Consider the following 27,030-nt stretch of genomic DNA (forward strand, 5'->3'; position numbering starts at 1 on the left):
GTGTGTGTGTGTGTGTGTGTGTGTGTGTGTGTGTGTGTGTGTGTGTGAGAGAGAGAGAGAGAGAGAGAGAGAGAGAGAGAGAGAGAGAGAGAGAGTTATATACAGTGAATGTCGAATCTGCGAATGTCGGGGCATTGCTTCAATGGTAAAAACGGGGATAGGTTCCCAGCGGTTCGTGAAATTTTAAAACTTTACAAAGACAAATGCACATAATTAGTTTCATTAAAATGCTCCAAATAAAAATAATAATACTGCAACCTTTCCAAAAGGTTAGCTCACTGTGTAAGAATTTCATTTTATTTTTGATCCAAAATAAAAGTTCATTTAACGAAGTTTAGGGGAGCTTATGCGATGGTACGTCATCCGTCCGTCCGTCCGTCCGTCCGTCCTTCCTTCCTTCCGTCTGTCTGTCCCTAAACACTTGAAACTTATTCTTCGAAACCGCTGATGGGATTGCGACCAAATTTGGCACAAATGATATTTGTTGTGTTGTGAGTAAAGTTTGTTCATGGCATCAAAAAAATCGGGGTCTAAGGTCGGGGTAATCGGGCTTATGGGGGGGGCTTGCCCCCCAAAATAGGTATTTGCTTTTTTCTCAGATCCGACACACACAATTTTGATGAAACGTCACCACAACCTTCATCATCCGGATGTACCAATGTTTGTTCAAGGCATTGGAAAAATTGTGGTCTGAGGAGGTACATGGGGTTGGAGGGGGAAGGAGGGGTTGCCCCCCAAAATAGTTATTTTTTTGTTTGTTTATTTAAAGTCTAATGATTATGTTAGTATGATTCTACATGTTGCCCTGTCTTCGAGCAACCATTGAAATTGGTTTGAAATACCTTTAGTCAGTGCAGTATACTGTTTATTCTACCTACCAGGTGAGCGCCAGGGGTATTGCCCCTATGTTTACTGACCGTACCATGAACCACGATCGGCGCAAGATTTACACCATGGATATCGTGCACAGATCAGCGAGGTTGGTTCATGGTAAGGAAGTAAAAATGAAAAAAAACAAAAACGTTCTTCTACAATGTGAGCACATCTACAAATGATGTACTCCTACAATGTGAGCACGTCTACAAAGGACGTACTACTACAATGTGAGCACGTCTACAAATGACGTACTACTACAATGTGAGCACGTACTACTACAATCTTATGGGCCGATGCATCTCAAGTTCGTTAATAATTTCAGCCAAATACTTTATGTTGTAAAACGAATGCAGATATATTAAATAAAGAAAAGTTACTTTTTTTTTTTCAAGGTTTATCAAGCTACTCAAAAGTGGGATTTTGAAGACGGACAGACGAGGAAGAAGGATAAAGGTGAGGAAGACTGCCAGACGGAGCAGTAAACGGCTGTGAAAGTGAAAATGCAACACCCAGACGCTATGGCTGTAGGTGCTGAAAACAAGGAGGGGTGGGAGTAGGGCCATGGAGGGGGAGATTAGTAAGACAAAACCCCTGCAGAGAATAAGGGAGGAAAAGCAAAACAAGGTGGTTGGAAAGGCGTCTTTGAGCAAGCCAAAGCCGAGTGCAGGGAATCTGCTTACAGTTTGCCATCTTTATGTTTGATCGAATTTGGATCGGCTCACAAAACCTTCAGATGACACATTTCCTCCAATAAAACGGTGCTGGTGATAGCAGATCAACAATTAAGGCTCCACAAGACACTCGCGTATGAAATCAGGTCAAAACGTAAAATTATATTTCATTTTTTAACAAATTAATCCTTTCCATAAAAGCCTCACCGGCTCACTAAGCAACCAATACCCGGTTTTCCTCCCCAAGCATTCACCTCGGCTCCCTTCTCCCAAGATTTCCATTAGCTTCTCTTGTCCATGGAGCGACCTCCCTGATGGTCCCTTCGCACCTTTCCCTCCAGTGGTTCAAGAGGGCAGCCCGGCAACATCTTTTGTCGATATCAGCTTTTCTATTCATAAGTAATCCTCCTCTCTTTGGCCATTGGTAGGTTCCAACCCTTTGGCCTTTGGCCGAAGGTGGATGGAGGTTATGTTTTCACCCCTGTCTGTTTGTAACAGGATATCTCAAAAAGTTGCGAACGGAATCGGATGAAATTTGGTGGACACGTTGCGTGTGTAACAAGGATGAATCGATTCGATTTTGGTGAAGATACGAATACGGATCTGCATACGAGAATTTAAAAACAATTTAAGTGATTCTTCACCATTGAGAGATTGGGCGAAAAATGATATATAGCATGATATTTCAAAAAGTTGTGGACGGCTTGTGACAAAACTTGGTGGACGAGTTGGTTAGGCGACAAGAACAAGCCGATTGGATGTTGGTTCAAGTCCGAATCCAGATCCGGCATATCAGTGGGATAGAAAACATAAACTATTCAGCCTGGCGGAGGTTTGCTCCCTACCGAATGCCGTACTAGTTGTATCTGATATTAATTAGTCTTACATAAGTCCTTTGTCTGCCTGGTCCCATCCATCCCATTATATGTTTGTCAATCTACAACCTTCTGTCTTCAGCTCTTGAATGAACATCAACATAATTATGAAAAAAATATTAATTTTAAACCGATCTTTTCTTGGTGGGGGTGTGGGGAGTGGAAGAGGGTGGGAAATATTGCAAATGCGAACTTAAACAAGATGGATCTTGCATATAAAAGATGCTTTTGCCCGGCTACTCTATTCCTCCTTCTGCTCCCACAACAATTTTGGACACCGAAGCTGGCACAAGGCCCAGGCTGCCGGCCTAGTTTGATGATAAAAGGAGCCGGTTGCCTGTGATGCGCATTCTGTACATGCCATGGTGCGCTGCCCTGACCTTAATGGGTGGTGGGTGGAGATTCCTGAAAACACCACCCCTCTCTCTCAGGTCACCCCTCCCTAAATCCGTCTCACTCTATAGCATGTAGAAGAGCAGCGAGGCAGGGGTGGCTGGCTCAAGAGCAGAGGAAAGCCAATGAGCTGTTCGCGGAGCCAAAATATGCACATGGCGAAGCCCGACAGGGCCGGCACTGGTTGCACCTGCACATCAGAGGAATACTCCTTTAAGAGGAGGAGGAGGGTAAGGGAAGGCAGCTAAAGAGCCAAATATTATGACACCAACATCATTACAAAACTGCCATCCTGAATGTGCTTTCACATCAGGCAATTGGGTAGGAAAGTTTGAGCTGGAATTTTGAGACTTGTTATAGCGTATTCCCAAACGAAGTCACAAACATAGAGATAGTCTTGTCTGCCTCCTGTGTTCCACATGTTGACTCTGTTACTAAGGGCGAGACAAGGTAGGGCTTTGTTGAGGTGCATAGAGACGAGCTCCACAAGAGGTCAAGGGTCGACAAAATCCGAAATACGCGAGACAGGAGAAATCATTGCTCGAAATGCGCAAAGTCAAATCGAATCGAGTGAAGACGTCGAAATATCATCGGAAAGTTCCATGAAATGCATAAACTTTCGGCAAGCTTTCCAAAACAAGCTTTCGGCTTGCAGAAGTTTCTTTAAAGAATGACTTTCAAGGAAGTAGCAGCGAAAGAAAAACAACAAATGAGAAGGTGTCTTGTTTGTCTGCATTTCTGGTTCTGGAATAGAAATAGAAAAATGAGAGCAAATGCAGTTTCATCCAATTTTCCCCAAATCGTTCTACGTTTTGAATTATGCCTCGGCCTTGGCAATTGTTTCATCGTGATGTAACGACGCACAAACGTTTGATGTGTGCGAGCAAACGTTTACCAATATGTCAGCGACGGGAATGGCTCACGCTCCCTTACGGCACGATCCAACTCGGCGCACGTGTTCTCAATCGACTCGAGGTTTGTGGATTGTGATAACCAACGATATCGTCACGCTCCGCAGGACGATCCAAAAGGGCATGATGGATGGCGGTAATGTCATCTTGGAAGTAGCAGTTGCTACTGGAGCCGCGGTGGAGCAAGAGGAATTGCACACGGACACCTTCCTTCGCCTGGCATGATACTCAGACACACAAGGGAAGAGTACGTAACCTGAAGTATCTACTGGTCCACGGTCAATCCAGATCGGTTTTTTTGCACAAACGAAGGTACACGCAACATTTGTCTGCACCTGAGACACGTGGCTAGAAAATGGCACTGGCACGCAGATAGCAAATCTAATGCCAGTCACCTGGTTCGAGTCAAAATTCATGTTCTTCGTCACAAATTGCTGTAATTTGGAGAGAATGTTTCTATCCATACAATTCCGGATAATAGCTGCCTACAATTGTCTCGTAGCAGTTCTTTCAATCGACAATATCACTTAGAGCTATTGACGTGAAGTGTAGATGCAGGTACACTGTGAAGAAGACGAACCACCTTTAGAGGCCATTTTTCCCCGCAGAGCAGGGGTTAGCCTTTTTTGGGCACCGTGGTCCCATTTTTCGGGCACCGTGGTCCCCTTTTTCGGGCACCGTGGTCCCCTTTTTCGGACACCGTGGTCCCCTTTTTCGGGCACCGTGGTCCCCTTTTTCGGACACCGTGGTCCCCTTTTTCGGGCACCGTGGTCCCCTTTTTCGGGCACCGTGGTCCCCTTTTTCGGGCACCGTGGTCCCCTTTTTCGGGCACCGTGGTCCCCTTTTTCGGGCACCGTGGTCCCCTTTTTCGGGCACCGTGGTCCCCTTTTTCGAGCACCGTGGTCCCCTTTTTCGAGCACCGTGGTCCCCTTTTTCGAGCACCGTGGTCCCCTTTTTCGAGCACCGTGGTCCCCTTTTTCGAGCACCGTGGTCCCCTTTTTCGAGCACCGTGGTCCCCTTTTTCGAGCACCGTGGTCCCCTTTTTCGAGCACCGTGGTCCCCTTTTTCCAGCACCGTTGTCCCCTTTTTCCAGCACCGTGGTCCCCTTTTTCCAGCACCGTGGTCCCCTTTTTCCAGCACCGTGGTCCCCTTTTTCCAGCACCGTGGTCCCCTTTTTCGGGCACCGTGGTCCCCTTTTCCGGGCACCGTGGTCCCCTTTTTCGGGCACCGTGGTCCCCTTTTTCGGGCAACGTGGTCCCCTTTTTCGGGCACCGTGGTCCCCTTTTTCGGGCACCGTGGTCCCCTTTTTCGGGCACCGTGGTCCCCTTTTTCGGGCACCGTGGTCCCCTTTTTCGGGCACTGTGGTCCCCTTTTTCGGGCACCGTGGTCCCCTTTTTCGAGCACCGTGGTCCCCTTTTTGAAGCAATGTTTTACGGCCGGATGCCCTTCCTGCCGCCAACCCTGTTAGTCGCCTCTTGCGACACACAGGGAATTACCAGTGAACTGGTGCTCAATTTGCCGACCTCGGAAGGATGACAGGCTGAGTCAACCCCCCTGGTGTTAATTCAGCGATCGACCGGGATTCGAACCCAGGATCCTACGATCCCAAGCCAGCACCCTAACCGCTAAGCCAACACCAGGCTCACCAGAATCAGTTGCACTGTGACGTTTGATATTCATATTACCCACATATTCCAGAATCCATGAACTCATTTCCTGAACCTTTGGTAAGAATGTTTGTGGCCATTTGTGCCAGATATTCTTCTTCTTCAGAAGTACTTTCTTCTTCCATACACATAAACTATACCTTTATTATTGATCACGTCACTGACTAGGCATTGCTTAGTAGATCGTGTTCAATTTACGTGTGCAGTAAACGTTAAATTCCTAATTATTTACAGGAAGCATCGAGGCAGACACGGAGAAGGGGGTCGATCGAGGTGTGAGGAAGGAGGGAGAAGCTGTGGAAGGGTCTGATCCTGAGGTTTGAACCCAATCTCTCCTTTTCAGAAATATATATATATATATATATATATATATATATATATATATATATATATATATATACACGTATCTATATATATATATTATATAAAGTTCACTCTTTTTCAGGTGTATTATTGGTGTAAAATAACATCAACATAGAGAAATAACAATGGTAGAAAATTTCTACCTCCGCCACTGAAGGTGGTCGGACGGAGGAGGTTATGTTTTCACACCCGTCTGCCTGTCTTGTCTGTGAATGGGATATTTCATAATTTGTGAACAGATTTGGACGAAACTTGGACAGGTTGGGTGTGTGACAAGGACAAATTCAATATACTTTGGTGAAGAATCAGAATTTTTAAAATGATTCTTGACCATTGAGAGATAAGGCCAAAAACGATATATAGCATGGTATCTTAAAAGGTTGTGGACGGATTATGACAAAAACTTGGTGGATGAGTTGGTGAGGTGGCAAGAACAAGCCGATTCGATTTTTGTTCAGGTCAAAATCCAGATCCGTCCTATCAGTGGATACAAAACGTAAACTGTTCATTCTGGCGGAGGTATGCTCTCTACCGAGTGCCGTTCCAGTAACCTCCGGCACTGAAGGTGATCGGAGGTTTTGTTTCAACCGTGCCTGTCTGTAGACAGGATATCTCAAAGTTATGGACGGATTCAGACGAAATTTGGTGGAGAGGTTGGGTGTGTGACAAGCCAGAATTGTTTCAATTTTGCTGAAGATCCGAATCCGGATCCAGAAATTTTCTTAAGTGATTCTTCACCATTGACAGATGGGAGCAAAAACGATATATAGAATGGTATTTCAAAACGTTGTGGACGAGTTAGAACAAAACTAGGTGGACGAGTTGGTTAAGTGACAAGAACAACTCGATTAGATTTTGGTTCAGGTCCGGATGCAGATCCGACCTATCGGTGGGATACAAAACATGAACTGTTGAGCCTGGCGGAAGTATGCGCTCTACCGAGTGCTGTTCTAGTTTACAATCGCTATTAAAGTTCATCTCAACCACTTTGTTTTAAGGAGAGCTCACGGTACACTATTATACCTCGATTCAACATTTATACCTTCTTTGGAAGACTTTAGCTCAATTTTGGCCTGGCATTGTGACCAGAGAGGACCAATCGGAATGGCATGCCTACGATACTGGACATGCATCAATCAGCCCCACCCCATTCCCCTCCTATTCGCCCCTCAAAATATCGGATCCACGCCTGTCAGATAAGTGTTCACCGACATCACTTGTGAATGTTTGTGCTTGTTAACAGAGATCTATGTCGGAGAGAGTGAGCTAATTTCTTAAGCTGATCGTTTTGGAAAGTACCGCGTAAATAAGCCAAGAAATTCGTATTATTTTCTCCGACGCCAGCCACCGCCGACACGGGTAGTTACACTCGGCTTCACTTGGCAGTGGCTCAAATCCGTTTGGAATACATTCGTCAAAGGATTTGTTGGGCGTAAAGATAGAAAATGGATTCATATTTTTCAAATGGAGCACTCGACTTATATTTGTCATTGCATATCAAAAGGTGACACTCGAGGGGAACTTGCAATATATCATCATTCAGGTGGAAAAATAAGCAAAACTGTCAGCTACACAAGTCTATATAATATACTAGTCTATGGAAGAGTCTATCTATATAAACTATTTTAATCCTACAAATTGAAACCTTTTGTAGCATCAGCATTAAATGTGATGAGATGTAGTTAAAAAGTACCCTTTAATTAAATAATCAAACTAGGGTTCAGAAAAACAAGGTGAAAACTCATTGGTAACTGTTCTGCGGAGAATGAACCAAAGATTTTTAAGGAACGTCCTCTTGCTTTGAGATGCCAAGAAAACGTGGGCTTATACAGGGAAAATAGGAAGACATTCACCAAGCCAATATGGCTAATTATATGAGACTGCTTCCCATAGCGTAGGATCAGCCAGTGGCCACAACTGTGTACGACTTCAGACTGGAAGGTAAGACAGACATGGCTTGTCCTGCTTACTGTAAACAAGTTCCCTCCTCAGATCCAACAAGCACCCAGAGCTCACTGGACTGTACTTTTACCCCCTCCCCCCTCACCCCATCTAGCCATCACCCCCTTCTCCCCATCACCCCCACCCTCCATCACAAACACACAGCTGGTGATTCGGCAGGCAAAGCAGCATGCCAGATTTCCCCTAACTATAGATACATAATACTGTGTGAGCACGAAATCACAACAAAGTATAAAACTATTAACACGAGAGGAGTGGAGAGGGTGGGAGGAGGGAGGGGAAGGTCACAAATTCTACAACCTCTGACCTTTACAAGTGGAAGTTATTGCCAACCAGGTGTAGAGACAAGGGTTGGTTATGCAGGGTGCACAAAACTAACTGCTGATAGGAATTTAACGAACAGATCAGGGATGCGATGTACGATGGTTTCCTGCCGAGAGAAACCTCCCGCCTATCGTGACGACTGGTGCCAGTTCTTGCACGCCTCAAATCGGCCTTTCGACTTTACTGCAGCTGTGGTTAGAACAAGCAACTGAGCTAGCCCAATTTGCTATGGCACGAGATCAGCCTCGAGTTCTTTTCCCATGCTCCCGATTCCCAGACAGGTGTGGTCTGTGCACTTGTGAAAGTGAGCTGCGCACACGTCCCCGGGAACGATAAAGGCAGACAGGATTTTGAGCGTGCCAATCTTGCGGCCTCACTGCTATCACCTTGTTCCACAATTAATCCCTCGCCTTTCCACGAGAGAAACCAGACAGAGTCACGAGGCCAAAATCATTGGGCTCCCCCGCGGCCATGCCGAGGGCCTAGACCTGTTACATTTGCATCGTAGACAGGTTGGTGGCCTTTCTGTATTCTGTCGCCTTCTTTTTGGTCTTGCACCCTCTGCCCTCTCTTGGTTCTGTTCCTCCCAGGTTTCTGCAGGGCACACGTGGTCTGCCAGTAACCCTCTTATTGTTAAACTCTCAAAATCCAGGCTCACTGCTCATCTCCACTCATTTGGTTCCTCTTTTCTCCCTCACCTGTGGAACCAACCTCCACAGTCTGTTCAGTCCCTTTCTTCCCTCCAAGACTTCAAGTCAATTGTTCACCACTACCTGAGATCATCCCCCATCCATACTCCTGATCTCTGTATCCCCCTAATGCCCCTATTCCCAAGCACTCCCTTTTTCCAAGTTATTGAGATTTTCCCCACTCCCCTCACCTCTTTTTTTGTCAATTGTCAGTTGGTTTGTTCCTTGTCTGTTTAATCCTCACTTTCCCCTTCCTCTTCTTTGTGTTTCATTCAGCTTGTGTACAGCTTGTTCACCCCCACGTGTCCTTTTCCCCTTACCCTTGATCTCACTCTCATTTCTACTTTGCTGTTGGTGTTTCTCCTTTCCATTTTGTTCCCTTACATCCTGCTCCAGCCTTTCACGAGCCTCGATCATGTATCCAAAAAAATAAAAACAACATCAATTGTGTATTTTTGAGAATTACATTCTTTACGTGTAGCACCAGCCGATGTCGAGACAACGCAAAAAAATATTCCAAAGAGAAATACAAAAAAAACAGCCTCAAGAGACCTTGACTGAACTCTATAACCCTGAGACACCTCATTTTATATCTTAAGCATCTTGAGTACAAGTTGCGTTGGCAGTTACAGCACATTAGCCCTCTCTGCCACGTCTAAAAATTCAACGAATACCTATCAGTAGCTTCCATTGTTTCAGATATACAAGAGCTCCACATGGATGTTGGTGTTGTTGGGGGTTGATTTTTGAAATATCCACTCATTGGTCGGAGAGCTGCCGGACCCCACCCACATTTCTCGCCCAGACTAAATAATATGGCTGCCATCTTGGTTTTCTGGTGGGCCTAAGACATCAGGCCTGCATGCTTCTGCTGGTTATACACTGCCCCAGGTTTGATGTGTCAGATTTAAATTGGCTTTCTTTGGGTCGAGTGTTATTCACGATGAGGGACCCCAAAAAATCTAATCATTTGTCGAATAATAGTAAGGATTAATCAAGCCCGTCAGCATGCACACTAATCAAGCGTTTGTTCCATTACGCAAATTACTTTAAAAAAAATAGCGTTACATAATTTTTGAACGGCCCAATATTGGGGTTAAGCAATCCGTGACAATGTGACAAATCAGCTCATTCTGATATTACCGTGGTGGAGGCCGACATGGATGAGAGGTGTCAAGTTAATCTTTTAATATCGCATTAAATGTGTGTTTCCCAATCATGTTATTCGCTTTAAATGCACATGACAGAGTGTGAGGCAGAAGGATGGAAAATGGGATGGGAATAGGAAGGTTTGTGAAGAGTGGAAGGAAAGGTTGAAGCACAAATAGGGGGCTGGGAATTGGGTTTGTAGATTTACCTTTTGGTGGGATTGAACCCAACGGACCAGACACGGTCTCCAACAGGAACGGTGAGAAGGCACTTTGCTACAGCACCCTTGGCAAGAGACCAAACCTGGGGAGCAGTCAGAAAAACACTTTACATTCAATATTTGACTGATTACCCTAACAAGCGAAAATACAGGTATTACAATCATTTTACGATGCTAGGTTAATCGAAGCAATTTGAAAGCGCGCTGTAAGACCTCTGAGCCACAATGACCTGGACCAAGTAGAGGGGAGGTGCGGTGTTTGAGTCCCAACAAATATTCGGTTTAAAATGGCATTAAAAATCTATGAGAAAGAATTGATGTCCTTACAAATCATCAAAATGCAATTCTGCTTTTTATTTCATCCAATGGATGATAAAGCTGCCCGTTTTATGTTGCCCTTGAATCGTCTCCATTTATATAATATACAGTGGGTGTAAACCATTTGACAAGCAATTTTATTTGGAAATCAATACAGAGGAAGAAGGTGCAGAGGGAGGTGGGAAATTACAACCTCATAATCCTAACAAATCCATGTCTTTCATCGACCAGAACACATCAGCATTTTATATATCTGTTGCTAAATTTGGCCAAATTGCACCGTGACCGAAACAGTTGTTAAACTCGATTCTGCTGTTGAGCGAATGAAGAACTCAAGATGAGGATATACAACAAACTCAATTCCATTTGCCAGCGACTTGTATCCCAACTAGAACAGCACTCGGTAGAGAGCATACCTCCGCCAGGCTGAACAGTTTATGTTTTGTATCTCACCGATAGGCCGGATCTGGATCCGGACCAGAACCAAAATCGAATCGGCTTGTTCTGGTCGCCTAACCAACTCATCCACCAAGTTTAGTCATAACTTGTCCATTACTTATTTAAATATCATGTTATATATCGCTTTTTGTCCCATCTCTCAATGGTGAAGAATCACATTTAAAAAATTCTAGTATCTGCATTCGGATCCAGATAGTCACCAAAATCTCATCAATTCGACAATTGTCACACTGTCACACTGTCACACTGTCACACTGTCACACTGTCACACTGTCACACTGTCACACTGTCACACTGTCACACACACACACACACACACACACACACACACACACACACACACACACACACACACACACACACACACACACAAACTATCCACCAAGTTTCGTCCGAATCCATCTATAACTTTTTGAGATATCTTCCTCACAGCCAAACGACCGAACAGGAGTGAAAACATAACCTCCATCCACCAGGTAATAATACTGAGCTTGTAAAGAGTGTGACAGCTTGAAGTCAAAATTTCAAATTTAAATCAATATGGTATCCAAAGAAAATAAAACCCATTGAGCTCAAAAGCGATAAAAAAAACTGGGTACGTTGTCAAGGTTATGACCGCAGGTCATGGGGTATGGTTAATCCAAAATTGAATCGTCCCTCCTGCTATCTACAAAATGGACATCCTCCATTCCCCTCGTCCCATTCCCTCGAGCCGAGAAACACAGACCTTTGCCGTGTGGTCACGTGATCCGGACAGCAATACACCGGGCCGTGTATCCAACGAGCTGATCTCCTGGTCATGCCCTTGCACAAGGGCACGAAGCTTCCCAGACGGACCGTGCACGCGCAGGGTGCCATCGCTGAAAAAGAAGTGTGGAACATCTATTCAAAATTTCCAAAAAAAAAAAAAAAAGAGGTAGATCCTTCATCTAATGAGGTAGAGACGGTGGGTAAGAAAATGGATGACCTACAGAAAACGCATACCTGCATCCTGCAATGACGGCTTCATCGTCAAAGACAAGGAAGCGGCAGACGTCTGGGAAGGGTTTGGGAACACCATGGTGGGCGGCTGGGTGTCGATGGATGGCCAAGGGACGACGAGCAAACCGGCCATCTCGACGCAGGCCATAGGACACAACATCAGAAGCCTGGGAGACGTACAGTCGGTCAGCATGAAGCAGTAACCATGGTAAAAGGCTGCGGTCGGGATTGAAGGGTAACGTGGGGAAAAATAGTTTAAACCCAAACAGCAGAAGGACATCCAGACTCAAAGCTAAAAGCTTTAAAACTTGAATGGTATAGCAAGCTTAATGAAAATGTTTTTTTTGGGTGTATTGAAACAATATTAATAAATATATGATATTACGGTATTGTTCATAATATTTTAAATGGTTAAGAAAACAATTTAGAGTTTAATATGCTCCTTTTTGTATAGTGTCGAGGTTCTTAGAGGGGCTAGAGCACAGAATGGTCCAGCAGGTAACAGAATGAAGGAACAGCAGAAATGGGGGTGTTGGGGGTACACACCAAGAGCAAGGTTGAGGGACTAAATAGAGGGAGACTTGGGGGACAAGGGATGTGGGGAACAATGAGAACACTGGGAGGCACAGGGGGTGAAGAAGATGAATACAGCCGCAAACTCTCAATCGCAGAAATGTACTGGAACCCACTCATCCCACTTCAAATCATCATCACTTCAATTCATTCATCACTTTTTTTTTTCCTTTTTTTTCTTTTTTCCTTTTTTTTGTATACAAGATCGAGGCTCGTGAAAGAGCTAACATTAATCACACAAAAAGTCAAACCGACACACAAAAGACAAAAAATAAGGGGAGCGGCAGACAAGATGGGGAGAGAGGGGGAAGGACACAAACACAACATTTGAGAGCAGGGACAACGGGAGAAATGTGGGAGGGCAAGGGCTTTGGGGGAGGTGGGAGAGGTATAAAACATATGAACACTGCAAGGACTTCCAGGAAAGAAGTTGGAATTTCCAAAAAGTGGATCTGGGGTGAAATTAGCGGGGGTAGAAAAGATCAAGGTTTTGGATGGGGGAAGATAAGAGATGGTGGTGAACAGCTGTTTTAAAGACCTGGAGGGAGGAGTGGGATTGAAGAGAGTGAGGGAGTTTGTTCCAGAGGTGGGAGAAAAGGGGAATGAAAGAGTGCAGGTGAGCAGAGAGCCTAGATTTTGGCAGTTTAACCATAAGAGGGTTGCTGGCAGATCTTGTGCGACTTGGAGGAATATTTGGGGGACAGAGCACAGAGAGAGCTGGGGGAGCAAGACCGGAGAGGAGTCGGTAGAAGACAGAAAGACCACCAACATGCCTGTGGTGAGTGAGTGAAAGGCCCTCGGAGTTAACTTCATCGCAGGAGATTCCAATGATTCTGAAAGCTTTGGTTTCAACAGCGTGAAGCCGAGCTAGGTGTGAGGCAGGAGCACCAGCCCAGAGGGGGGAACAGTATTCCATTGAGCTGCGGATGAAAGCCTTGTATGTGGTGAGGAGCTCAGGTGTGCCAAGGAAGGACTTCGCACGACGGAGGATGCCCAGTCGGCGACTGGCTTTGGAGGCCAGCTTGGAAATGTGGTTTTCCCAAGAAAGATCATGGCAGATAGTGAGACCCAAAAGCTTGAGTGACAGAACTTCTTGGAGAGGATTGTTGAGAAAGTAGATGGGAGGGTTTTCCAGTCGGTCCTTTCGGAGAGACATTGTAAGAGTGTGCGATTTGTCAGTATTGAAAGACATGTTCCACTTGTTTGACCAGTCTGTGATTTTGTCCAGGTCTGCAGAGAGTGAGGAGGCCGCAGACTGCCGATCTGAGGGATGAGGAATGGAGCGGCAGATAGTGGAGTCATCAGCAAAGAGATAGAGAGGATTTTCCAGAGAGTCGGAGAGATCATTGATGAAGACCAGAAATAGCACAGGGCCCAGAACACTGCCTTGGGGAACTCCAGCCTGAACAGGAAGAGGAGATGAGAGAAACCCATTCAGGGCCACACGTTGACTACGACTAGAGAGAAAGTCCATCCATGAGTGGAGGTTTCCACTCATGGAAACCATGAGTGGAGGTTTCCATGGATACCATAGGAGGAGAGTTTGGTGAGCAGAGCTGGGTGCCAGACCGTATCGAAGGCACGTGATATGTCAAGTGAGCCAGCTCTGACTTCCTGTTTGGCATTGAGGACCTCCATCCATTGTTGAGACAGCAGAAGCAACATGTCCACTTCAAATCATCATCACTTCAATTCATCATCACTTCAATTCATTCATCACTTCAATTCAACATCACTTCAATTTAACATCACTTCAATTCAACATCACGTCAATTCATTCATCACTTCAATTCATCCCACTTCAACTTCAATTCCACTCTTCCATCCAGGTCTTTAAGACAGCTGTTCACCACCATCTCTTATCTTCCCCAATCCAAAACCTTGATCTTTTCTACCCCCGTTAATTCACCCCAGATACACTTTTTTGAAATAGTGACTTATTTCCTGGAAGTCCTTGCAGTGTCCATGTGTTTTATACCTCTCCCACCCCCCACCCCACCCCCTTTCCCACGCCTCCTCCTCCCAAGCCCTCTCCTTCCCACAGATCTCCCGATGTCCCTGCTCTCAAATGTTGTACTTGTGTGCTTCTCCCTCTCTCCCCATTTTGTCTCTCGCTCCCTTTATTTCGTATTACGTGTCCGTTTGTTTTTTGGTTTTTGTTTTTGTCATTAATGTTAGCTCTTACACGAGCCTCGATCTTGTATACAAAAAAAACAACCCCTGGAAAGAGATGGTCCTTGGGGACCATGTTCACAAGGGCATAAAGGATCACGGTTGTGGATGGGGGATGATCCGAGTTGGTGGTGAACAGCCGTCTTGAACACTTGGAGGGAGGAATGAGACTGGAGAGAATGTGGAGGTTGGTCCCACAGGCAGGAAAAAAAAAAAGGAAAAAGAGGAACGAATGAGTGGCGGTGAGCAGCAATCCTGCATTTTTTGTAGTTTCACCAGAAGGGGGATACTGGCAGATTGCGTGTGCCCTCCAGAAACCTAGCGGGAGGAGAAGGGGGAGAACGCATGGAAAGAGCAGAAGGTGCAAGACCGGAAAGGAGATGGCAGAAGACAGAGACCACCAACCTGTCTTTGATGTGAAAAGGCCCAACGACTCGGGTTGATCGCAGGAGACTCCAATTCGTTTAAAGGCCTTAGTTGTTTTTTTTGTTTTTTTTTGTTTTTTTTGTATACAAGATCGAGGCTCGTGAAAGAGCTAAATTATTTTTTTTAATTTAATTTAATTTAATTTAATAATTTAATTTAATTTAATTTAGCTAAAGAGCTAAAGCTAAATTTTGAATTATATAAATAATTCTTCTGAAGTTACCCACGAGATATCTGCCCGTCTGTTATGAGCCCCGTCCTTCTAAAGATTTCTTTGCTCAAGGGCAAAGGCGGTATCGCCGGCCAAACGCTATTTGTTTTATCATGTGTGTTGACAACAAATCAACATTAAACAATTTTTTAATGCATAGAAAAGAAAAGAGAGGGCGATGCAAAATAATCCAAGTACTAAATTCTCATTTCAGCTGCATTGCTCAGCACAGGCCTCGTGTAGCCAAAGTCCCATCTCCGAATGTGATCGTACAACGAACAGACTTTGATTCAATCACCTCCAGGGTCAGCAATTCAAAAGAACCAATCAAAATCGATTTCACTTCACTGCATCACGTTTCTGACACCCCTATCCCTCCAATAATTCCCACCTTTCAATTCACAAATATTCTGGAGAATATGCGACTCCAATAGGAAGAGAACCATAAAGTCTATGCACGAGACATAAACGCCCCTCCTCATACAAAATCCTGCAATCAAATTAAAGTCCGCACTTCGATAAATTGGTGGAAATCTTCTCATTCCTCAGTTAGGAAGAATCCGTATTTCATTGCTAAATAGTACCTGCCTTAGTTGGCAAAATTAGGTTCGCTTTCTGTCTTCAACATGGGTGAATAGTCCATTTGGAAGCGAGCTGACCGATGAACCCTCGTCTGGGTTTCATCGCCGACAGAGTTGGACTTGACCTAAAACTGCGATCTGAAACCTAAAACCTAAAACTTCCTAAACCTAAACTTCCTAAACCTAAAATGAGACCTAAACCTAAACTTCCTAAACCTAAACTTCCTAAACCTAAAACTGCCTAAACCTAAACTTCCTAAACCTAAAACTGCCTAAACCTAAACTTCCTCAACCTAAAACTGCCTAAACCTAAGCTTCCTAAACCTAAAATGATACCTAAACTTCCCCAACTGCATTTATGTTGTCGACTTTAAAGATCCCATTCCCTCATTCAATGAGAGTAGACTGGTACTCAGGCCCAATTCCATGCCTCGAGTTAGCACTACCAACACCACATTGTTGTTGGCGAATACATATCGAACTGGGATCCGCTGATGCATTGACCTGCTTATTTGGCTGCGAATTCGCAATCTAGCCGGAATATGGCCACGACTCGCCTCCTCTTCAATGAAGGAAACCGCGGGAGATTTGCGGAGGATACAGTGACCTCCACAAGTCCACAAGCCTCCACAAGCAAGGTGCAAATATTTTTTAGCTGTGAATTCATTACCACTGAACGTGGATGGAGATTATGTTTTCACCCATCTGTCTTTGAACATGATATCTCAAAAAGTAATGGACAGATTCAGACGAAACTTGGTGGACAGCTTGGGTGCAAGACAAGGTCAAATTGATTCAATTTGGTTGAAGATGCGAATCCGGATATAGATATGATGACTTTTTGATTTTGCAAGTGATTCTTCACCATTTGAGAGCGAGGGCCAAAAATAATACAGGGTGTTCCAAAAAACCCTGGACAACTTTTGTTGTTAATATATTTAGAACGACAAATGATACAGAAACTCAAAGTATTGTGCACACCATCAATAAACTTAAATGTGAGCTCCGTTTTTTGTGTGCAGGATATCAAGGCGGTACACGAGTTCTTGCCATGTTCGGCTCAACACGTTTGTTTTCACCAGTGCATATGCAGCTGTGATCCGAGAATGAAGATCCTGCAGGTAGACAACATCTTTGACAAACCCCCACATAAATAAAATCAAGGGGGTTATGTCTAGTGATCGTGGGCGCCAGGTGGTTGGTCCGACTCGGGCAATCCAGCGACCTGGAATTTTTTCAATCAGGACGGCTCGAACGAACGAGGCCCAATGAAGGGGAGTGCCATCCTTTTGAAAAATGATATCGGGTTGCAGGTCTTCAATCTGTGTGAAAGCGAATCCTTCCAACATGTTCATGTAAATTGTTGAGGTCACTGTATCCTCCGCAAAGAAAAATGGGCCCACCAAGCAGTCACGGAGAAAGCCACACCACACATTGACTTTTAGACTGTCGCGTATGTGTTTAATAACCATGTGGGGATTTTCAGAGGCCCAGATTCTCAAACGGTTCACCTTCCCCGATACATGAAAGCAAGCTTCGTCTGTGAACATGACGTTTGTCTGGAAATCTTCATCATCCACTATGAGACTGAGCATTTCCAAGGCAAACACCACCTTGTGTTTGGGTCCATCATTTGGTTTGAGTTCCTGCAGAATCTGCACCTTATAGACATAAAGCTTCAGTGTTTTATGCAAAATCCTGTGTACAGTAGTGGTTGGTAGTCCCAGTTCTCTGGATGCGCGTCAGATTGATTTTCTGGGACTTTGTAGAAATGATTCACGCATTCGTTCAACCTATGCTGTACTCGTGCTTGGTCCACCGGTACTTTTTTGTTTCTGACAACTTCCAGTCTCCTTAAACCTCTAGAACCACTTTCTGATACTAGTCGGCAATGGCGGATTCCTTCCATACCTTGTACCGAAATTACACTGAACTTGCATGTTGGATCTCGTCTCGATGAGCCACTCGACACACTCAGCTTTCACATGTGGAGTCGCCATTTACTTTTACATTAAAACAGCCGACCTGAAACTAAAGAAAACTTCATGAGTTTCTGTATCATATAAACCAAAGAGTATCGTTGTATCATCTGTGGAACGAAATATATTAACAACCAAAGTTGTTCATGTCTTTTTGGAACACCCTGTATATAGCATATCTCAAATTTGTAGACGAGTTATGAAAAAGAAAACTTGATGGATGAGTTGGGTCGGTGACAAGAACAAGCGGGTTAGTTTTTAGTTCAGGTCTGGATGCAGATCCAGCCTATCAGTGGGATACAAAACATAAACTGTTCAGCCTGGCGGAGGTATGCGCTCTACCGAGTGCCACTCCAATTTAGATTGGGCTTCAACCAAGACTCAAATATCAACCTGCCAGATGACCTGGCTAGGGTAAAAGCAAAACCAGGATGTGATGACGTTGCCGGTCTCTGTACCACTCCAGATCCTTCCTAACACTCTAAATGTGTATGACAAATCAGCAGCAGAAGTCTAGTTGGACGTTGGCATGAAGCTCCATCACATTAATAACAACGTTGACATCACCTGGAAAAATTCCCTCATTTTGAAATGTACAGATCATGATCATTGCTTCAAACCAAAGGCTCTCTCTTTCACTCTCTCTCTCTCTTTCTCTGAGGTCCCTGCACACTTAGCCATCCGTATCTCAGGCACAAAATACCGTTTACAAATCAGAGGTGAAATTTTTTTGCGGAATTCCTATAAATCTTGGTGCAACATGCCGTGTGTAAAGAAGCTGGCATCTGCACAAGATCATCCCGTTTTGAATACTCGTGTCAACCATACCCGACGCAAAATGCCGACATCAGGTGAGTAATTGTCCTCAGGACTTTGTGAGAGAACGAAGGACAATGATAGTGCCGATAGACGAAACTCCTACGGATCAAAAGACTAGAGGGTGAAACTCGGGACAAGTTACCCCAATTCAAGAATACCAGCTTTTCGGCAAGTTAGAGAGGGGGGAGAGAGAGAGAGAGAGAGAGAGAGAGGGAGGGAGGGAGAGAGAGAGAGGGAGGGAGAGAGGGAGGGAGGGAGACAGGGAGGGGGAGAGAGAGGGAGAGGGAGAGAGAGGGAGAGAGAGGGAGAGGGCGAGAGAGGGAGAGGGCGATTAGAGGGAGAGAGAGGGTGAGGGAGAGGGAGGGAGAGAGAGGGAGAGAGAGGGAAAGAGAGGGAAAGAGAGGGAGCGGGAGAGAGAGAGAGAGAGGGAGAGAGAGAGAGAGAGGGAGAGAGAGAGAGAGAGAGAGAGAGACAGAGAAAGAGAGAGAGAGAGAAACTTATTTTTATTATCTCATTTAAAATTATTGGCGAAAAGTGTAGACATTTTCTGCGAGGCCTCTAATTCTGCAAACCTATTTATGTATTTTTGCACACAACTTCCACCGCACTCCATCAACTTAGAGCTTTCCCTCCCAGGTTTAATCTTCCTCTTCCCCCATCGCTCTCAAATTCTACTCCATTCTTGTCCACTACACGACGAGTGTTGCAATGCACCGACCTTCATAGGTGTTTCTATTTTAATTCCGTGAACTCCACCTGCACCATTACCTGTCCCGAAGTGCATATTGATAATGATACATGCCATCATTACGTACACGTCTCTCCAGCCTAACAAGATGCGCTGGGAGCAGCGGCCTGCTTGCCAGTTTTCAGAGATGCGCACGCACTCCTTGAGCGGCAGCTCACCAGGCCTGCGGGAGGCATGGAGAACAGAAAGGTGGGTTGAACAAAAAATATATAATGAACCACCTTTAGAGAACATTTTTCCCCGCAGAGCGGGTGTTGGCCTTTTTCGGGCACTGTGGTCCCCTTTTTCGGGCACCGTGGTCCCCTTTTTCGGGCACCGTGGTCCCCTTTTTGAAGCAATGTTTTATAGCCGGATGCTCTTCCTGCCGCCAACCCTGTTAGTCGCCTCTTGCGACACACAGGGAATTACCATTGAACTGGTACTCAATTTGCCGACCTCGGAAGGATGACAGGCTGAGTCAACCCCCCCGGAGTTAATTCAGTGATCGACCGGGATTCGAACCCAGGATCCTGGGATCCCAAGCCAGCACCCTAACCTGCTAGGCCAACACCAGGCTTAAAAAAAATAATTAATAATTATATATATATACTATTATATATATATAATAGTAATCTTATTATAATAGAGCAAACGTATATGGTTATGTCGTTATGTCGCTATGTTTATATGCAACGAAAACCTCTGACACCTCTCCGACACCTCCTCTGACACCACCTCTGACAAGGTGGAAAAGTTTCTGTCCACCCTCGACTCTGATTCTGCAACTGGACCTGACGGCATCAGCCCACGGGTCCTAAAATCCTGTTCTTCCGCTCTTTCACTCCCTCTCTCTGTTCTCGTCACCCTCTCTTTTGCTCAAGGTCATCTGCCATCTGCTTGGAAATCAGCAAACATCACCGCTTTACACAAAAAAGGTGCAAAAACAGATCCTAGCAACTACAGACCAATCAGCCTTCTCCCAATTTTCAGCAAAGTCGTGGAATCCATCATTGCTTCAGATATGAAATATTTCCTCTTCGACAATGGCTTGATCTCTGATCATCAATTTGGTTTCAGACCTGGTCACTCTACTCTGGAGATGCTGCTTCTGCTTTCTCAACAATGGATGGAGGTCCTCAATGCCAAACAGGGAATTAGAGCTGTCTCCCTTGACATATCACATGCCTTCGATACGGTCTGGCACCCCGCTCTGCTCACCAAACTCTCCTCCTTTGGTATCGATGGAAATCTCCACGCATGGCTGGCGGACTTCCTCTCTAGTCGTAGTCAACGTGTGGCCCTGAATGGGTTTCTCTCATCTCCTCTTCCTGTTCAGGCTGGAGTTCCCCAAGGCAGTGTTCTGGGCCCTGTGCTTTTTCTGGTCTTCATCAATGATCTCTCTCTGACTCTCTTGAAAATCCTCTCTATCTCTTTGCTGATGACTCTCCTCTCTGTCACTCCATTCCTCATCCCTCAGATCGGAGGTCTGCAGCCTCCTCACTCTCTGCAGACCTGGACAAAATCACAGACTGGGCAAACAAGTGGAACATGTCTTTCAATCCTGACAAATCTCACACCCTTACGATGTCTCTCCGAAAAGACCAACTGGACAACCCTCCCATCCACTTTCTGAATAATCCTCTCCAAGAAGTTCTGTCACTCAAGCTTTTGGGTCTCACTATCTGCCATGATCTTTCCTGGGAAAACCACATTTCAAATCTGGCCTCCAAAGCCAGTCGCCGACTGGGCATCCTCCGTCGTGCGAAGTCCTTCCTTGGCACACCTGAGCTCCTCACTACATACAAGGCTTTCATCCACAGCTCAATGGAATACTGCTCTCCCCTCTGGGCTGGTGCTCCTGCCTCACACCGCTCGTCTTCACGCTGTTGAAACCAAAGCGTTCAGAATCATTGGAATCTCCTGCAATGAAGCTAACTTCACTCACTCACCGCAGGCAGGTTGGTGGTCTTTCCATCTTCTACCGACTCCTCTCTGGCCTTGCCCCCCCCCCCCCCCCCCAGCTCTCTCTGGGCTCTGTCCCCCAAATATTCCTACAGGTCGCACAAGATCTGCCTGCAACCCTCTTATGGTTAAACTGCCAAAATCAAGACTCTCTGCTCACCTTCACTCCTTCACTCCTTCATTCCTCTTTTCTCCCACCTCTGGAACAAACTCCCTCACTCTCACTCCACCCTCCAGGTCTTTAAAACAGGTGTTCACCACCATCTCTTATCTTCCCCCATCCAAAACCTTGATCTTTTCTACCCCCTCTAATTTCACCCCAAATCAACTTTTTTGAAATACCAACTTCTGTCCTGGAAGTCCTTGGTGTCCTTGTGTTTTATACTTCTCCCACCCCCCCCCCCCCCTTCCCATGCCTCCTACCCCCAAGCCCTCTCCCTTCCACACATCTCCCTGCTCTCAAATGTTGTGTTTGTGTGCTTCCCCTTCTCTCCCCATCTTGTCTTCCACTCCCTCTTTTTATATATTTTGTTTGTCTGGTTGATTTGTTTGTGAAATAAATGTTAGCTCTTTCACGAGCCTCAATTCAGCATACAAAAAAAAAACAAAAAAAAAACGTCTTCTGCTTCTTCAAATAAAATTACTACCCTCTTAATTGTGTTAAGACTGCTGAGACCCCTCAGACCTTTGACGACCCTTTAATTCCCCCAAGACCCCTGAACACCCAAAAACCCCGAAGATCCAAAACACCCCGAAGACCCAAAACACACAGAAAACCCAAAACACACAGAAAACCCAAAACACCCCAAAGACCCAAAACACCCCGAAGACCCAAAACACGCAGAAAACCCAAAACACACAGAAAACCCAAAACACACAGAAAACCCAAAACACACAGAAAACCCAAAACACACAGAAAACCCAAAACACACAGAAAACCCAAAAGCCCCTGAAGATGCCAAAGACCCAAAAGATCCTGAAGACTCAAATGGCCCTGAAGACCGAAAACACCATGAAGACTCAAAAGACACCGAATTGGTCAAGATGCCTACCCCTCTGAAACGACGTGTGGTTGAGGCGCGCGGAGCGCCGAGTCACGCTAGTAATAATAATAAAGATGACGATCAGAAACAAAGAATGAAGAAACATTGTCAGCATCATTAAAATAAATAAATAAATAAATAAAGTGTTCACATTTTACTTTGGACCTCGTTTAAATCAGTTCATGCTCATCGTCGATCTACACTGAGTTTTAGAGTCGATACTGAAGCTGTCAAAGAATTCCAGAAACACTTTTTGAAGCAAAGAAAGATTTCAACATTGTGGGATCAACTTGTTAGAATATAACGGGTCGCTTGCACTGCACAATCTCACGAGGCCGTGCAGGAGTGCCAAGGGTTTGTCAAGATGAAGAACCAGCGTGGGTAGTAGCACTGCTGCTTGTTTTGTACAAAACAGAGGATCGTGGAAGAGAAAGTCAACCAACGGTTAAAAGACAATGTAGGTGGCAGTGGGGGTCATACTTCGATATATACGACAAGCGAGGGAAAGGGATAACGTTAAAAGCTGAGAGGTGAATGGCAACTAAACCAAAATTGGCGAAATATCCCTACCGCAGGTTACCACGGAGCACCACCCAACACTGTGGAATGATCGAAGCAGACCGCGTGCAATGATGAACAGGTAAAGGTGATCCATGCAAGATGAACAGCGATGTCCCACCTTGATGCATTCATTTGCCACACAAAGGGTGGTTGCCATCTTTCACAAAACCCACGTTTCATCAGCATCGCGTGGATTGACCACTCACAAAATGGAATGGAGGCATCACGAAGACAATCCGGCACACGTTTGGGTTTCGTGCACGGCCGTGTTTATGGATGTTCCCATTCACCAAACAGCCATAATAGTGGAGAAAACAAAGAATGGAAATTGGATTCAAGGACCCGTGAAGATGGAAAAGCAGGTGAGGAAGGGGTGGGGTGGACATTGGAGGAGAGGGAAAAGGAGGGGTGCGACCTGGTGCTGAGAACAGTGCCAACGGAGGCTTCCACAAGTGTAAGCGCAACAAGAAGCTGGGAACCGACAACGGGAGTGGGGGGCGAGAGGCCTAATGAGTGTCCAAAGCTCGTAACGAGGGTAACAGTTAGCTACTTTTGAGGAATTTCATTTTGCACAACCAAGTGGAAAAAAAAGAAGAGCCCCAGGGGCGTGTGCCGAGGTAGGTTGCATGGCCCCCGTGTGGCCCCGCGCTCTCAAAATGTGAGCAACGTGGGCTTCTCGTTGCGATCCGACCATTCCTGGCATTTCGAAGCAGGTACACAGTACACGCCGGGAAATGCCAGTGCTCCGAAAGGCACGCTTTGGACCGAGTGCTAGGGAAAGGGGGATGGGGGTGCTAAGGCAGCTGTGAACCGCACACAACCCCCACCCCCTCTTACCCGCACCACCATCTCCAAATCAAGCCTTGGTGCAGACGCTAAAAATATGCCAATGGGAGCGGTGAGCGAGCCAACAGCCGTGCATGGAGAGGCGAGGGGAGGCAAACGGCAGGGAAACTGGAAAAGGACAATCAGTTTGGGGGAGGACTAGACATGGGGGAATGGGGGGACGTGGAAGGAGATTGTGAGGTTATTTTGATGGCGAGAGGAACGACGCAGAAGAAAGATGAGGGACACGGTGAAGGAGGATGGTGCGAGGGAAGCGCTGCGAGTGTGCAGGTGTTTTACAGCAAAGCACAAGGCTGAGGGCACGCGGCCAGCACGCCCCGGTAACCCTGCATGTGCAACAGAGCCTCGGTTAGAAATGACAGGTTTGGAACAGGAACCATCTACATATTATGTACACAAAAGGGCAGGATCACTTTCTTTTATACCCGGACTCCCCGAACTCCCTTCTTCCCTAATGCCTCGTGCACTCCCCCTTTCGCACTTCTTCCTCCATATCCCAATCTCTCCGAGCATTTTAATCTCCCCAATCATCACTTAGTGGTAACCCTAACCCGGCAGGTTGGCCTACAGGTAGGGAACTCGCCTCTAAGCTGTCCAGCCTGGGTTCGAATCCCAAACCCAGCTATAAACTCTCGTCCTGGTGTTTCACATGTCGGGCATCCCATCTCCTGGCATTAGTCGGTGGATGTTAGAGATCCCAAGGTGTCCTTTGCGAAAAGTAGGCGAGCTCACGCCGACACCCTGAACAAATTACAGATGCCTGCCCCGACTACTGCTGGAAAGGCCATGGCGGAACACCCAGACCCTTCTATGCTCTTACACGAGGCCTCGACTTAGTATACAATAAATAAAAAAAGGAACCTATGCCAAGAAACTATTTGGGCAACACCGACACTCTTCAACAGAGAAATACTACATCAGAGAGTGGTAACCCAGACACCTTAATTGTGAGAGTTGTACTTCACAATGCGGACAGTCCCTCTCAACTAAAAAATAAATAAATAAATAAAAAAGCACAAAACAAGTAGCATCTTATTAATAGAGCTGTCGACATCCTTTGAAGCGTACCAGTGGTGATAACTAAAGAGACGTACGACCATCCTTTAGCATTTACCAATGACAACCGATACGGCACGTGCACAAAATTAGCCAAGGTACAAAGCCGCGCTCCCTCAAGGAGCCGTTACGTCTGAAAATAGATCAAAAAATGCGGGCAATTCCATAGTAATGGAAGCAACATGCATGGAGCCGAGCGGAGGTAAAGTGCGGCACAACCGTCGGCCCCGACCGCTGCGATATTTACAAGTGGTCGTTCAGCAAGAGCAAGTCCAAACAACCACAGGTTGGCAACCGTTGCGCCGGCTTGATAGGCCCGATGGCCTCCTCCTGTGTTGAAGTTCCTTGCAAAAAAAAAAACCAAACAATAACAACAAAACGCAACAAGTCAACAAGGAGTTTCACCAAACAACCGTCGAGAATCGAGGCCGATGTCTTCAAATGCACCTCAAACTTATAACCATAAGCGGTTTTAATCCAAAACTAAACTTTGCCCATTTTGACAGCTTTTGGAGCAAGACTAATGATGATGTAAAAAGCAGCTCAAGTACGTTTCAGTGACAATCTTCTCCCTATCCCCACGAATCCAATCCAGGCCTCCTGGTTAAAAAATTTAATGCTTCAAGTGCTACTTTGAAAACAAGCTCAGAACGCATAAGAAAATGGTTTAAATCATCTTAACCGACGATGCAGCGATTCTGTGCCATCGATATGCAGTTAGGCACCGAACCGAATGGTACTGCTCACGTGGCACGTTAAACCCAAGAGACCTTTCAAAAATGTAGGCCACTGGGCCAGAACTTTGGCCAAATTCCAAATTGCTGCCTCATTCTTAGGCCAAAGACCTTTTCAGTTCAAAGCACCGCTCCCGTCAAAAAGAGGTCCTTTGAGAGGAGGTGGTGCTGCTCGAGTCGCTCATTGTAAGGAATTAGAGGTGCTCCAGGAACAATCTCATGGAAAGGAATGAGGATATACTGCTGGAACAGTCTCATGGTAAGAAATGAAAGGAAGTGCTGCTGGAACAGTCCCACAGTACGGAATGAGAGAGGTGCTGCTGGAACAGTCTCATGGTAAGGAATGAGAGGAGGTGCTGCTGGAACAGTCTAATGGTAAGGAATGAGAGGAGGTGCTGCAGGGATTCTTATGGTAAGGAATGAGAGGAGGTGCTACTGTAACAGTCTCATGGTAAGGAATGAGAGGAGGTCTGCTGGAACGGTCGCATGGTAAGGAATGAGAGGAGGTGCTGCTGGAAAAATCTCATGGTAAGAAATCAGAGGAGGCGCTGCTGGAACAGTCTAATGGTAAGGAATGAGAGGAGGTGCTGCTGGAAAAATCTCATGGTAAGAAATCAGAGGAGGTCTGCTGGAACAGTCTCGTGGTAAGGAACGAGAGGACGTGCTGCTGGAACAGTCTCACGAAAAGGAATGAGAGGAGGTGCTGCTGGAACAGTCTCATGGAAAGGAATGAGAGGAGGTGCTCCAGGGATTCTTATGGTAAGGAATGGGAGGAGGTGCTACTGTAACAGTCTCATGGTAAGGAATGAGAGGAGGTCTGCTGGAACAGTCTCATGGTAAGGAATGAGAGGAGGTGCTGCTGGAAAAATCTCATGGTAAGAAATCAGAGGAGGTGCTGCTGGAACAGTCTAATGGTAAGGAATGAGAGGAGGTGCTGCTGGAAAAATCTCATGGTAAGAAATGAGAGGAGGTCTGCTGGAACAGTCTCGTGGTAAGGAACGAGAGGAGGTGCTGCTGGAACAATCTCATGGTAAGGAATGAGGAGATACTGCTGTAACAGTCTCACGGAAAAGGAATGAGAGGAGGTGCTGCGGGAACAATCTCATGGTAAGGAATGAGGAGATACTGCTGTAACAGTCTCAGGGTAAGGAATGAGAGGAGGTGCTGCTGGAACAGTCTCATGGTAAGGAATGAGAGGAGGTGCTGCTGGAACAGTCTCACGGTAAGGAATGAGAGGAGGTGCTGCTGGAACAGTCTCACGGTAAGGAATGAGAGGAGGTGCTGCTGGAACAGTTTCACGGTAAGGAATGAGAGGAGGTGCTGCTGGAACAGTCTCATGGTAAGGAATGAGAGGAGGTGCTGCTGGAACAGTCTCATGGTAAGGAATGAGGGGAGGTGCTGCTGGAACAGTCTCATGGTAAGGAATGAGAGGAGGTGCTGCTGGAAAAATCTCATGGTAAGAAATGAGAGGAGGTGCTGCTG

At 45.8% G+C, this 27,030-nt stretch overlaps 2 protein-coding genes across 4 annotated transcripts in view; one reads left to right on the plus strand and one right to left on the minus strand.

Annotated features, from left to right (window-relative positions):
• Positions 1–27,030, plus strand: part of DDRGK1 (DDRGK domain containing 1) — a 642,973-nt gene that overhangs the window by 235,370 nt on the left and 380,573 nt on the right. The gene's annotated exons all lie outside the window — the stretch shown is intronic.
• FBXW4 (F-box and WD repeat domain containing 4) overlaps positions 1–27,030 on the minus strand; it is a 148,330-nt gene that overhangs the window by 83,736 nt on the left and 37,564 nt on the right. For 2 of the 3 annotated variants that reach the window (XM_068111280.2, XM_068111278.2), the window contains exons 2-5: positions 19,435–19,530; positions 11,862–12,074; positions 11,605–11,737; positions 10,089–10,183 (exon numbers count right to left, since the gene is read on the minus strand). In XM_068111280.2, the coding sequence (XP_067967381.2) occupies positions 10,089–10,183; positions 11,605–11,737; positions 11,862–12,074; positions 19,435–19,530 (537 nt within the window). The remainder of the gene's footprint in view (positions 1–10,088; positions 10,184–11,604; positions 11,738–11,861; positions 12,075–19,434; positions 19,531–27,030) is intronic. The other variant, XM_068111281.2, reaches the window with a different exon arrangement.

This window comes from Myxine glutinosa, chromosome 3, assembly GCF_964187855.1.
Source record: "Myxine glutinosa chromosome 3, kmMyxGlut1.1, whole genome shotgun sequence".
In the NCBI taxonomy this organism is placed as follows: domain Eukaryota; kingdom Metazoa; phylum Chordata; class Myxini; order Myxiniformes; family Myxinidae; genus Myxine; species Myxine glutinosa.